The sequence below is a fragment of the Mesoplodon mirus genome, assembly GCF_964341445.2.
Source record: "Mesoplodon mirus genome assembly, chromosome: 5".
Lineage (NCBI taxonomy): Eukaryota > Metazoa > Chordata > Mammalia > Artiodactyla > Ziphiidae > Mesoplodon > Mesoplodon mirus.
This window is the reverse complement of record NC_138980.1, coordinates 39,572,245-39,587,184: the sequence shown is the minus strand read 5'-3', so window position 1 is coordinate 39,587,184 and position 14,940 is coordinate 39,572,245. Positions and strand designations below refer to the sequence as shown.

At 47.0% G+C, this 14,940-nt stretch overlaps 1 protein-coding gene across 1 annotated transcript; it reads left to right on the top strand.

The window, feature by feature from the left end:
• Positions 1-9,362: 9,362 nt before the first annotated feature.
• On the top strand, positions 9,363-14,698 carry ICAM3 (intercellular adhesion molecule 3). Its single transcript, XM_082623929.1, has 7 exons — positions 9,363-9,642; positions 10,307-10,573; positions 12,611-12,919; positions 13,244-13,525; positions 13,798-14,052; positions 14,173-14,421; positions 14,510-14,698. Exons 1-7 carry the CDS (start codon positions 9,561-9,563, stop codon positions 14,692-14,694), a joined length of 1,629 nt encoding a protein of 542 aa, XP_082480055.1. The 5' UTR covers positions 9,363-9,560; the 3' UTR covers positions 14,695-14,698.
• Positions 14,699-14,940: the final 242 nt, after the last annotated feature.

Sequence of the window (14,940 nt, the reverse complement as noted above, 5' to 3'; positions counted from 1 at the left end):
TTTTTGGCTGCCTTGGGTCTTTGTTGCTGTGCGTGGGCTTCCTCTAGTTGCATTGAGCGGGGTTACTCTTCGTTGCGGTGCACGGGCTTCTCATTGCAGTGGCTTCTCGTTGCGGGACACGGTCTCTAGGCGCACGGGCTCAGTAGTTGTGACTCGAGGGCTCTAGAGCACAGGATCAGTAGTTGTGGCGCACAGGCTTAATGGCTCCATGGCATGTGGGATCTTCCCGGACCAGGGCTCGAACCCGTGTCCCCTGCATTGGCAGGCGGATTCTTAACCGCTGCGCCACCAGGGAAGCCCCATGGCCAGTCTTGTTTCAACTGGACCCATGCTACTGGCTCATTTGGAAGCAAATCTCAGAAGGCGTAGCACTTCATCTGTAACAACTTCGATATCTATCCTGAAAGATATTACCACAAACAAAACTACAGTGTCATCATCACAACTGGAAAGTTCAATTCCTCAATATCACTGTATAGTTTAGAGTGTTTTGATTTCCCCAATTGTCTCTTCAATATTTGGTGTTTGTTTGTTTACAGTTTGTTCAAATAAAACTCCAAACAAGGTCCATGCATTGACTTTGGTTGGGGGCAGGTTCCTTTAAGTTCTGGATTCCTCTTCTTCTTTTTCCCCACTTGCAACATATTTGTTGAAGAAACGAGGCTGTTTGTCTTGTAGAGTTTACCAGTCTGATGTCATCCTTGTGGCATAGTTTAACACATTCCTCCATCCTCAACTTGACCAACCGAGGGTCAGATTCCGTGTCCAGTTTTGGACAAGTCTCTATCACAGAGGGCAATGTGTCCCCTTGGCGGGAAGCCGTCCGCGTCTGCTTGTCCCTTCTTTTGTGACACAAGCCGCCACCCAGATCCACCAAAAGGCAGTTTTTCTTTTCCAACATTTTATTCTGAACAATTACAAACATTCAGAAAAGTTGGAAGAAGAGTACAGTGAATACCCATAGGTTCCACAATTACCATGGTGCTAAATTTACTTTATCATGATGTATCTATCCATCTATCTATCCATTCCTCTGTCCATCCATCAATCCATCTCACGTATTGGATACAAATCAAAATAGGTGGGACTTCCCTGGTAGCACAGTGGTTAAGAATCCGCCTGCCAATGCAGGGGACACGGGTTCAATCCCTGGTCCAGGAAGATCCCACATGCCACGGAGCACCTAAGCCTGTGTGCCACAACTACTGGGCCCGTGTGCTGCCACTACTGAAGGCTGCACGCCGAGAGTCTGTGCTCCGCACCAAGAGAAGCCACTGCAATGAGAAGCCTGCGCACCACAACGAAGAGTAGCCCCCGCTCGCCACAACTAGAGAAAGACAACGCGCAGCGACGAAGACCCAACACAGCCAAAAATAAATAAAACAAAATAAATAAAATTTTAAAAATAGATAAAATAAAATTTAAAAAAAACCACAATAGGTGGATGTCACTTTATTTTATTATCGTGAAATATACATAATATTAATGTTACTATTTTAACCATTTTTCAATGGTTTAAGTGTATGATTCAGTGGCATTAAGTACACTCACAATGTTCTATAGTCAACATCACGATCTATTTACAACACTTTTTCATCTTCCAAAAAAACTGTCCCCATTAAATACTAACTTTCCTCCTCCCACTAGCCCCTGGTACCCATCCTTCTAATTTCTCTATGAATTTGCCTATTCTAGAGACCTCATATAAGTTGAATATTTGTTCTTTTGTGTCTGGCTTATTTCACTTAATGTTTTCAAGGTTCATCCATGTAGCACGTGTCAGAATTTCACTTCTTTTGTTTGTTTGTTTAATATTTATTTATTTATTTATTTGGCTGCTCTGGGACTTAGTTGTAGCATAAGGGATCTTTAGTTTCGGCATGCGAACTCTTTTTTTTTTTTTAATATAAGTTTATTTATTTATTTATTTACTTTTTGGCTGCATTGGGTCTTCGTTGCTGCGCACAGGCTTTCTCTAGTTGCGGCGAGCGGGGGCTACTCTTCGTGCGGTGAGCGGGCTTCTCATTGCGGTGGCTTCTGTTTGTTGCGGAGCACGGGCTCTAGGCGTGTGGGCTTCAGTAGTTGTGGCTCACGTGCTCTAGAGCACACGCTCAGTAGTTGTCACGCACAGGCTTAGTTGCTCCGCAGCATGTGGGATCTTCCTGGACCAGGGCTCGAACCCGTGCCCCCTGCATTGGCAGGTGGATTCTTAACCACGGCACCACCAGGGAAATCCCATCGGCATGCGAAGTCTTAGTTGCAGGGAACTGTGAACCCTGTGAACATGTCAAACCCTGGCCCCCTGCATTGGGAGTATGTTGTCTTAGCCAGGACCACCAGGGAAGACCCAGAATTTCACTTTTTTTTTTTACATACCCCCCCGCCACTTTCCCCTCTTGGTGTCCATACGTTTTGTTCTCTACATCTGTGTCTCAATTTCTGCCCTGCAAACCGGTTCGTCTGTACCATTTTTCTGGTTTACACATGTATGTGCTAATATACGATATTTGTTTTTCTCTTTCTGACTTACTTCACTCTGTATGATGGTTTCTAGACCCATCCACATCTCTACAAATGACCCAATTTCATTCCTTTTTATGGTTGAGGAATATTCCATTGTATATATGTACCACATCTTTATCCATTCGTCTGTCGATGGGCATTTAGGTTGCTTCCATGTCCTGGCTATTGTAAATAGTGCTGCAATGAACATTGGGGTGCATGTGTCTTTTTGAATTATGGTTTTCTCTGGGTATATGCCCAGTAGTGGGATTGCTGGGTCATATGGCAATTCTATTTTTAGTTTTTTAAGGAACCTCCATACTGTTCTCCATAATGGCTGTATCAATTTACATTCCCACAAACAGTGCAAGAGCACAGGCTTTTCTCCACACCCTCTCCAGCATTTGTTGTTTGTAGATTTTCTGATGATGCCCATTCTAACTGGTGTGAGGTGATACCTCATTGTAGTTTTGATTTGCATTTCTCTAATAATTAGTGGTGTTGAGCAGCTTTTCATGTGCTTCTTGGCCATCTGTATGTCTTCTTTGAAGAAATGTCTATTTAGGTCTTCTGCCCATTTTTGGATTGGGTTGTTTGTTTTTTAATATTGAGCTGCATGAGCATTTATATATATTTGGAATTAATCCTTTGTCCGTTTGCAAATATTTTCTCCCATTCTGAGGGTTGTCTTTTCGTCTTCTTTGTAGTTTCCTTTGCTTTTCAAAAGCTTTGAAGTTTCATTAGGTCCCATTTGTTTATTTTTGTTTTTATTTCCATTACTCTAAGAGGTGGATCAAAAAAGATCTTGCTGTGATTTATGTCAAAGAGTGTTCTTCCTATGTTTTCCTCTAAGAGTTTTATAGTGTCTGGTCTTACATTTAGGTCTCTAATCCATTTTGAGTTTATTTTTGTGTATGCTGTTAGGGAGTGTTCTAATTTCATTCTCTTACACGTAGCTGTCCAGTTTTCCCAGCACCACTTATTGAAGAGACTGTCTTCTCTCCATTGTATATCGTTGCCTCCTTTGTCATAGATTAGCTGACCATAGGTGTGTGGGTTTATCTCTGGGCTTTCTATCCTGTTCCATTGATCTATATTTCTGTTTTTGTGCCAGTACCATATTGTCTTGATTACTGTAGCTTTGTAGTATAGTCTGAAGTCAGGGAGTCTGATTCCTCCAGCTCCATTTTTTTCCCTCAAGACCACTTTGGCTATTTGGGGTCTTTTGTGTCTCCATACAAATTTTAGGACTTTTTGTTCTAGTTCCATAAAAATTGCCATTGGTAATTTGATAGGGATTGCATTGAATCTGTAGATTGCTTTGGGTAGTATAGTCATTTTCACAGTACTGATTCTTCCAATCCAAGAACATGGTATATCTCTCCATCTGCTTGTATCATCTTCAATTTCTTTCAACAGTGTCATAGTTTTCTGAATACAGGTCTTTTGTCTCCCTAGGTAGGTTTATTCTTAGGTATTTTATTCTTTTTGTTGCAATGGTAAATGGGAGTGTTTCCTTAATTTCTCTTTCAGATTTTTCATCATTAGTGTTTAAGAATGCAAGAGATTTCTGTGCATTAATTTTGTATCCTGCAACTTTACCAAATTCATTGATTAGCTCTAGTAGTTTTCTGGTGGCATCTTTAGGATTCTCTATGTACAGTATCATGTCATCTGCAAACAGTGACAGTTTTACTTCTTCTTTTCCAATTTGGATTCCTTTTATTTCTTTTTCTTCTCTGATTGCCATGGCTAGGACTTCCAAAACTATGTTGAATAATAGTGGTGAGAGTGGACATCCTTGTCTTGTTCCTGATCTTAGAGGAAATGCTTTCAGTTTTTCACCATTGAGAATGATGTTTGCTGTGGGTTTGTCATATATGGCCTCTATTATGTTGAGGTAGGTTCCCTCTATGCCCACTTTCTGGAGAGTTTTTATCATAGATGGGTGTTGAATTTTGTCAAAAGCTTTTTCTGCATCTATTGAGATGATCATATGGTTTGTCTTCTTCAATTTGTTAATATGGTGTATCACATTGATTGATTTGCATATATTGAAAAATCTTTGCATCTCTGGGATAAATCCCCCTTGATCATGGTGGGATTTTAATATGTTGTTGGATTCTGTTTGCGAGTATTTTGTTGAGGATTTTTGCATCTATATTCATCAGTGTTATCGGTCTGTAATTTTCTTTTTTGTAGTATCTTTGTCTGGTTTTGGTATCAGGGTGATGGTGGCCTCATAGAATGAGTTTGGGAGTGTTCCTTCCTCTGCAGTTTTTAGGAAGAGTTTGAGAAGGATGGGTGTTAGCTCTTCTCTAAATATTTGAAAGAATTCACCTCTGAAGCCATCTGGTCCTGGACTTCAGTTTGTTGGAAGATTTTTAATCACAGTTTCAATTTCATTAGTTGTGATTGGTCTGTTCATATTTTCTATTTCTTCCTGGTTCAGTCTTGGAAGGTTGTACGTTTCTAAGAATTTGTCCATTTCTTCCAGGTTGTCCATTTTATTGGCATAGAGTTGCTTGTAGTAGTCTCCTAGGATGCTTTGTATTTCTGCAGTGTCTGTTGTAACTTCTCCTTTTTCATTTCTAATTTTATTGATTTGAGTCCTCGCCCTCTTTTTCTTGATGAGTCTGGCTAATGGTTTATCAATTTTATCTTCTCAAAGAACCAGCTTTTAGTTTTATTGATCTTTGCTATTGTGTTCTTTGTTTCTATTTCATTTATTTCTGCTCTGATCTTTATGATTTCTTTCCTTCTACTAACTTTGGGTTTTGTTTGTTCTTCTTTCTCTAGGTCCTTTAGGTGTAAGCTTAGGTTGTTTATTTGAGATGTTTGTTGTTTCTTGAGGTAGGATTGTATTGCTATAAACTTCCCTCTTAGAACTGCTTTTGCTGCATCCCATAGGTTTTGGATTGTCCTGTTTTCATTGTCATTTGTCTCTAGGTATTTTTAAATTTCCCCTTTGATTTCTTCAGTGATCTCTTGGCTATTTAGTAATGTATTGTTTGGCCTCCATGTGTTTGTGTTGTTTACGTTTTTTCCCCTGTAATTGATTTCTAGTCTCATAGCATTGTGGTCAGAAAAGATGCTTGATATGATTTCAATTTTCTTAAATTTACTGAGGCTTGATTTGTGACACAAGATGTGATCTATCCTGGAGAATGTTTTGTGCGCACTTGAGAAGAAAGTGTAATCTGCTGTTTTTGGATGGAATATCTTATAAATAACAATTAAATCTATCTGGTCTATTGTGTAATTTAAAGCTTGTGTTTCTTTATTAATTTTCTGTTTGGATGATCTGTCCATTGATGTAAGTGAGGTGTTAAATTCCCCCACTATTATTGTGTTACTGTCGATTTCCTCTTTTATAGCTGTTAGCAGTTGCCTTATGTATTGAGGTGCTCCTATGTTGGGTGCATATATATATTTATAATTGTTATATCTTCTTCTTGGATTGATCCCTTGATCATTATGTAGTGTCCTTCCTTGTCTCTTGTAACATTCTTTATTTTAACGTCTATTTTACCTGATATGAGTATTGCTACTCCAGTTTTCTTTTGATTTCCATTTGCATGGAATATCTTTTTCCATCCCCTCACTTTCAGTCTGTATGTGTCCCTAGGTCTGAAGTGGGTCTCTTGTAGACAGCATATATATGGGTCTTGTTTTTGTATCCATTCAGCGAGCCTGTGTCTTTTGGTTGGAGCATTTAATCCATTCATGTTTAAGGTAATCATCGATATATATGTTCCTATTACCATTTTCTTAATTGCTCTGGGTTTGTTTTTGTAGGTCCTTTTCTTCTCTTGTGTTTCCCACTTAGAGAAGTTCCTTTAGCATTTGTTGTAGAGCTGGTTTGGTGGTGCTGAATTCTCTTAACTTTTGCCTATCTGTAAAGCTTTTGATTTCTCCATCAAATCTGAATGAGATCCTTGCCAGGTAGAGTAATCTTGGTTGTAGGTTCTTCCCTTTCATCACTTTAAATATGTCATGCCACTCCCTTCTGGCTTATAGAGTTTCTGCTGAGAAATCAGCTGTTAACCTTATGGGAGTTCCCTTGTATGTTATTTGTCATTTTTCCCTTGTTGTTTTCAATAATTTTTCTTTGTCTTTAATTTTTGCCAATTTGATTACTATGTGTCTTGGCGTATTCTCCTTGGGTTTATCCTGTATGGGACTCTCTGTGCTTCCTGGACTTGGATGGCTATTTCTTTTCCCATGTTAGGGAAGTTTTCAACTATAATCTCTTCAAATATTTTCTCTGGTCTTTTCTCTCTCTCTTCTTCTTCTGGGACCCCTATAATGCGAATGTTGTTGCGTTTAATGTTGTCCCAGAGGTCTCTTAGGCTGTCTTCATTTCTTTTCATTCTTTTTTCTTTATTCTGTTCCACAGCAGTGAATTCCACCATTCTGCCTTCCAGGTCACTTATCCATTCTTCTGCCTCAGTTATTCTGCTATTGATTCCTTCTAGTGTATTTTTCATTTCAGTTATTGTATTGTTCATCTCTGTTTGTTCTTTAATTCTTCTAGGTCTTTGTTAAACATTTCTTGCATCTTCTTGATCTTTGCCTCCATTGTTTTTCCGAGGTCCTGGATCATCTTCACTATCGTTATTCTGAATTATTTTTCTGGAAGGTTGCCTATCTCCACTTCATTTAGTTGTTTTTCTGGGGTTTTATCTTGTTCTTTCATCTGGTACATAGCCCTCTGCCTTTTCATCTTGTCTATCTTTCTGTGAATGTGGTTTTTGCTCCACAGGCTGCAGGATTGTAGTTCTTCTTGCTTCTGCTGTCTGCCCTCTGGTGGATCTTCACTTATTTTTAGTGAATAGGCTGCATAATATTCCACTGTGTGGATACACCACATTTTGTTTATCCATTCTTCTGTCGATGGACATCATTTAGTTTGCTTCCACATTTTGACTAGTATGAATAATGCTTCTGTGAACATTGGTGTGCAAGTATCTGTTTGAATCCTCACTTTCAGTTCTTGTGGTTATATATCTAGGAGTGGAACTGTTGAATCATTTAATTCTATGTTTAACTTTTTGAGGAACCACCAAACTCTTTTTCCACAGTGTTGGCATCGTTTTGTATTCCTGACAGCAGAGTATGAGGGTTCCAGTTTCATCACATCCTCACCAATACTTGCTATTTTCTGTTTTGTTTTGTGTTTTTGATAGTAGCCAACCTAATAGGTGTAAGTGCTATGTCGTGGTGGTTTTTAAAAAATATTTATTTCGTTTTATTTATCTATTTGGTTGCACGGGGTCTTAGTTGCGGCAGGCAGGCTCCTTTAGTTAGTTATGGCACACGGGCTCCTTAGTTGTGGCATGTGAACTCTGGGTTGTGGCATGCATGCATGTGGGATATAGTTCCCTGACCAGGGATTGAACCCAGGCCCCCTGCATTGGGAGCACGGAGTCTTAACCCCTGGACCACCAGGGAAGACTCTTGCTGTGGCATTGACTTGCATTTCCCTAGTGGTTCATGATGTTGAACTTCTTTTCATTTGTTTATTGGCCATTTGTATAGCTTCTTTGGAGAAATGTCTACTTCAGTCCTTTGCCTATTTTTTTTTTTTTTTTTTTTTTTTTGCGGTACGCGGGCCTCTCACTGTTGTGGCCTCTCCCGTTGCGGAGCACAGGCTCCGGATGCGCAGGCTCAGCGGCCATGGCTCACGGGCCCAGCCGCTCCGCGGCATATGGGATCCTCCCAGACCGGGGCACGAACCCGTATCCCCTGCATCGGCAGGCGGACTCTCAACCACTGCGCCACCAGGGAGGCCCCCTTTGCCTATTTTTGAATTGGGTTTGTTCTTGAGTTGTAGGAATTCTTTATAATCTGGGTATTAATACCTTATCAGATATATTATTTACAAATACTTTTGATTTGGGTTTTAGTTGCTCTTTGGGCACCATGTGCGAAACGGATTTTTGGGAGGCGGGGAAGGTGAGGAGAGACCTCATTGGGAAGGGTACTCCAGGTGAGAGAGGAGGGGGTGTGGCCTTAGGGATGGGGAGAGTGGATGAATGCTGAGTGCCATCAAGATCTTCAACAAAGTCCCTCTCTAGAGCTCAGATCAGAGGCACAGGAGGCAGGTCAGAGGCCTGAGAGATGGAACTGATGGAGGTGGGAGTCCCCACCTGACCCCCCTCCCTGCCCCGCCAAGTCCCTGCTCTTGGGATGAAGTGACCAGCTACCTGGAGAAGAAGGGCAAGGGGGGAGGGGGACAGGGGTAAGAGCCGGTTACAAGTAGCACCCTTGGCAGACGGTGGCTCAGCATTTAGCTGTCCCCCAAACACTCCACCTCCGCACTGCACACAGGGAACGGGGGACCCCACCCACAAGATCTTCAAAGATAAGGGGCCCTATAAAAGCCACCCAGGCAGCCAACACAAGTCCCCAATAAATGTGGGCTCTGTTCATTTACATGGCTTCACTCATCTTAGGGGTCCCTCAATATCACCCCCCAAATCTCTTATTTGCCCCCCAGGAATGTTGGGATCTCGCGCTAACTGCGCGAAGCCCTGCCTAGAAGTCCACCCATTGTTGTTGCCTCCTTGAAATGTTGCCTTGAAATCCCACCCTATCCCTTCAAGGAAAGCGTCTGAATATCCCCCGTTAACTTCCTCTCTGGGGACAGAACACCCCCCCTTCACCTAAGTTCAACAGGAAGGAGGTATCTCACCACCTCCACACCCTCCCCCCTGCAGGCTTTCCCGTGCTGAAAACAAAGGAAGAAGACTGCATTAGCACTTCCTGTGGGTTCATCTGGGGGCCGGGGGTGTGGGGAGGGGCGGTGACTGAGGTCAGCCCTACCTGAGACTCCCTGGAGACTGGCCAGCGCCCTCCACCTCCCTGGGCCCCCCACTCTGGAGCCCTGGGGCCGTGCAATATCCCCCTGCCCCTCCCTAGGCCTGGGCAAGGTGTAGCCCCTGGACTTGTGCATTCTTAACTCCGGTGGCTGTGCTTCCTTCCCCTGGGTGGCCCGCCTGCTCTCTGGCGCCCAGCGCCTTATTAAGGCAACTTCCTCCTACAGGCTGGCCACCATGATGCCCTCAGGGCCGCTGCCCAGGGCCTGCTGGACTTCGTTCATCTCTCTGCTTCTAGTTTGCTGTCTGCTGCCCCCAGGTGAGGCCCGGCAAGCTGGGGAGGGCTGGGGTTGCGGGATTGGTGGCGGAGGGGAAGGAGAACAGAGCGCCTCACACCCTGCTGCCCGGGCTGTGCCAATAACACTTCTTAAACTCAGATTGGCCAGGGGGCTCCCCAGTGTCCTCGGGAGAAAGTGGTGGCCTCTTAACACAGCCATCAGGGCTCCCGGAGAGACACAGTCCCTGCATTTGACTTGTTCTTCGCCCCCTGCACAACACACGCACACACACCCGCACACTTGAGCACACACACACACCCAAGCACACATGCATGCACACATTCCCTCCCTGGTCCATCTGGACCCTCGACCTCTGCGTATGCTCTTCAGTCTGCCAGGATCACTCTTCCCTTTCACTTGGCTAATGCCTCCTTGACACTTTAAAACTGACCACAGTGGTCCCCTCCTCCAGGAAGCCTTCCCTGACTCGATTCCTCCTAGAGGCTTGATCAGGGCTTCCCCTGGCCTCCCTCCCAGCTCTCCTTGGTTCCTGATCCATCATCTGTCTTCCTCACTAAACTGAAGCACCATGAAGGCAGAGACCATCATATGGTCATATGAGGAAGTTTTGAATGGTGGAGCCTGCAAATGGGTGAGTTGGGGGGGCACTGGAACCCCCAGGAGAGCTTCCTTCTGTTCCCGCAGGTACCCAAGGGCAGGAGTTCCAGCTGCGAGTGGAGCCACAGAACCCAGTGGTGCCTGCCGGAGAGTCCCTCTTGGTAAATTGCAGTATAGATTGCCCCAGCGCTGAACTCATCTCCCTGGAGACGTCTCTACTCAAGGAGTCAGTGGGCAGTGGCCTGGGCTGGGCAGCCTTCCGTCTCAGCAATGTGACTGGTGACACCCAGCTCCTCTGCTCTAGCTTCTGCGATGGCTCCCAGATGATCGGCTTCTCTAACATCACAGTGTACCGTGAGTGGCTGTGCCTGGAGGTGGAGCTGGCTTCGGGCAGCAGTGGGGCTAGATAACCAGTGGTGCAGGGGAGCGGGGCGGGCATGGGGGCCCTGAGTTTGCAGGAATGGACCTGGGCTCTGACCCAGGTCTCAGACCTGAATGTGTGTGTGTGGGTGTGTGGGACAGAGACAGAGACAGAGAGATGCATCTCGACCACATGCCAGGGCAGCAGTTGTGAATTAGTTTATTTGGGTCCCAATAAGCATTTTAAAAATATCTGAGGAATTCCCTGGCAGTCCAGTGGTTAAGACTCCGTGCTTTCACTGCCGAGGGCCTGAATTCAATCCATGGTCAGGGAACTAAGATCCCACAAGCCATGCAGTGTGGCCAAAAAAAAAAAATACAATAGACTAGAAAGTAGCAGAGTACATCACTCATGGTGCCTACTGTTTTGTGAAGCCATAGAAAAGTGTAGTGTACATGTGTAACTGTGTGTATGCTCCTCCTGTGTGCACCAGTGTCTGTATTCGTGTTTGTGTACCTATGTGTGTGTCTGTGAGCTTCTGTATCTGTCATTATCTCTGTGAGACAGTGTGAATGTACTTGTCTGTCTGTATATGTCTGTCTGTATGTTTGTGTGTGCCTGTGTCTCTGGATTTGTGTATACCTCTATGTGTGAATGTCTGTATATGTCTGTATGTCGGTATCTGTGTCTGTGTATCTGTGTATCTGTGTGTCAGCATGTGTGGATGTGTGTCAGTACATGTCTGTATATGTCTTTGTGCGTATTTCTGTTGTAACATGTACGTCTGCGTGTGTATATCTGTTTGCCTACGTGTGTATCTGGGTGTCCCCATCTGTGTGACCGTGAGATGCTTCTGTCCAGTGCTGTGCAGGAGTCTGTTGGTCCTGGCTCATGAGAGCCCATGGCGCTCGTCTCTTCCCAGCTCATTGAGTAGCTGATTTCAAGCTACTCAGTGTGTCACACTGAGTAGCTTGAAATCAGCCAAAGTATTTACACCACAGAAATTGGCAAATGCTCCATGTTGGGGCTCCCCCATCTCACCCCAGAGAGACCAAGCATAATCAGCATTGGCCAGCATACCACTGTCCCTTAACCAGAGGTTAAGATGGGGGCCTCCTTGTTAAATATTCTAAAATTATAGTTAGATGTTAAATATTTTCCATAGCAGCCAGTCCGTAGGCCTGTGTGTGACAGCTTGGGATCCAGGCTTGAGAGATGCTCCCCCAAAGGAGGCCCAGGGTTTGGTATGTGTACCTGTGAGGGCCACTGCAGCTGCAGCTGGGAGAGGACCCAGCCTGGGGCTGTTGAGTCCCCCAGGACTGTGCAGAACACCCTCAGAGGCTGCCCTAGGCCTTGAGCAGCTGGGACTGACTGGGGAGGGCTAGACCAAGCTCTGGGAAAGGCCAAGGCCAGAGTCCAGGCCAGAAGCTGGGAGGAGGGGTCAGGGGAGTTCCTAGACCTGGTATCAAGGAGGCAGGTGGACACACAGGTCTGGAGTTTGGGAAAACCCCTGTCTAACCCTGGCTCTGCCCTTTCCTGGCTGTGCGTCCTTGGGCAGATCACCTCATCCTCACCTCTCTGGGCCTCAGTTTCTCTATCCATAAAAGGGAAGAATAATAGAAGAGATTTCACTTGGTTGTTGTGTGAATGAAGGTGGATGACATCTGGAAAGTCTAAGGAAAACTCAAAATAAACAGGAAATTTTATGATTACTATTAACATCATAAGTGGCCATAAACTTTAGTCCCCTTCCTTCCTTTTTTTTTCCCCCCTTAACGGTGAGGTCCTTGGGAACAGAAAATCTGACTTTTATTTCAATGCCTGGCAAGTGTCCGACAAAATAGGAAATAATCATGATGCTAATGACAATAGCAAACACTTAGACTAGCACATTTCTAAGCCCTGGAGGTTTAGTAACTCAAAGTTCACAGTTCTGCACTGGGCCACCCTTGACTCCTCGCCACTCCCTAGTGTGGAGGCTGCCAGGCTGGCTGATAAGTTCTACTCTCCCCTTCATACCCCCCACTCAGGGTTCCCGGAACGCGTGGAGCTGGCCCCCCTGCCCCGCTGGCAGCCCGTGGGCGAGCACTTCATCCTGCGCTGCATGGTGTCCGGTGGGGCCCCCCGGGACCACCTCACCGTGGTGCTGCTTCGTGAGGAGAAGGTGCTGGGCTGGCAGCCAGCGGGAAAGGGGGAGCCTGCCGAGGTCACGGTCAAGGTGCTGGCGTGCAGAGATGACCATGGCGCCCATTTCTCTTGCCGCACGGAGCTGGACCTGCGGTCCCAAGGGCTGGGACTGTTCCAGAACAACTCGGCCCCCAGGAAGCTCCGAACCTTTGGTGAGGGAAGGGACTGCAGACGGTGGGTGATGAGCGGAGCCAGAGTAAGGGTGCCCTGGCCACGGGATTCCTGAAAAGGGGGTGGCCTGGACCTCAAGGGCTTTTGGGAAAACATGCCTTTAGCCATGGGTAGCCTCATATGGGAGGCTCGCAGCCATGGGACCTTTGGAGAAGGCTGTGAGTGTGTGTCCTGGGAAGGGGGTGACCCAGGCCGCAAGGTATCCTGGGAAAGAAGGACCCTGGTTTGTGGGGATGAGTGTCATGGGAAAAGGGGCCTCCACGGCTGTGAGACCTCCTCCCGCTCACTCCCACCCTTCTTTCAAGCCATGCCTATGACCCCCCCGCGCCTCGTTGTCCCCCGGTTCTCGGAGGTGGAAACGTCGTGGCCCGTTAACTGCACCCTGGATGGGCTGTTCCCAGCATCGGAGGCCCAGGTGCAACTGGCGCTGGGGGACCAGATGCTGAATGCCACAGTCGTGAGCCACGGTGACACACTCACGGCCACGGCCACAGCGAAAGCAGAGCAGGAGAGCACTCAGGAGATCGTCTGCAACGTGACCTTGGGGGGCGAGAGCCGCGAGACCCGGGAGAACGTGAAGGCCTATAGTAAGAGGGGGTGGAGCCAAAATAGCTCAGGAGGCAAGGGGCGGGGCCTCCATAGCCCAAGTGGGCGTGGCATTGGGCGGAGACTAAACCGGAGAGGAGCGGGACCTAAGTGACCCGAGAAAAAGAGCCTGAGCGCCCCAAACTGGGCGGAGGCTGCAGAGTAGATGAAGGCGTAGCCTGGATACCCCGAGGGGAAGGAAGCGGGTGGGGGCGGGGCTTGACCCAAGGGAGGTGTGTAGTCATCAAACTCCTGGGCAATGCTCCGCCTTTAGGCTTCCAGGGGCCCAACCTGTCCCTGAGAGAGCCTAACGCCACCGAGGGGGCCACAGTAACTGTGACTTGCGCGGCCGGACCCCGAGTCCTGGTCACGCTGGACGGAGTTCCAGCCGCGGCACCGGGACAGCCTGCCCACCTTCAGCTAAACGCCACTGCGAAGGACGACAGGCGCACCTTCTTCTGCAATGCCACCCTCGAGGTGCATGGGGTGATCTTGCACCGAAACAGGAGCGTCCAGTTGCGTGTCCTGTGTGCGTAGGTCATTCTGACCTTTAATCCCTTGCTTCCTTGATTTGGGAAGACTTGTCTCTCCCTTGTCCCATTGTGCCTCGGGTGTGTCGGGTGTATCTGATCATTTGGTGGTCCCACAGACGGCCCCAAGATTGACCGAGCTAAATGTCCCCAGCGCTTGACGTGGAAAGACAGGACTATGCATATCCTGCAGTGCCAGGCCCGGGGCAACCCGAACCCCAAACTACAGTGTCTGCAGGAAGGCTCCATGTTCAAGGTGCCCGTCGGCATCCCATTCCTCGTCAGGTTAAACTATAGTGGCACCTACTATTGCCAAGCGGCAAGCTCACGGGGCACGGACATTCTGGCAGTGATGATGGACGTTCAGGGTGAGCCTAGGCGGGGCGTATTTATTCTAGACGGGCAAGCTTAGGAGGGGCCGAGACGCATGTATTTATTCCTCGCTTTTCTGCACAGGTCGGAACCCCATCGCCATCACCATTGTCCTGGGGGTGTTAACGATCTTGGGCCTGGTGATCCTCGCTGCGGCCTTAGTGTACGTCTGTGAGGTGCAGAAGCGGCGTGGCATCTACCATGTGAGGCAAAGCAGCATCCAGTTGCCCCTCGCGCCTGAACAGCCCGACGAGGCTGTGGCAGTGTAGTTATCCTGAGCATCAGAGTGCCATGATACGGAGGTTTGGCTGCATCCCCGAATTCCGCACTAATAAAGGCTTTAAAATCCGCACACTGTGGCTTGCCATCCCACTGCTCCGCGCGTCCTTTGAGTGACACCTTGATAGCGGAAAAGGGCGGAGCCTGTAGCGCCCAGACGCGGCTTGAACTCTGAGAGGAGGGCGGGGCCTTACCCAATGGGCTGAGGAGTCGGGAAGGAGGCGGGGCTTCTCTCG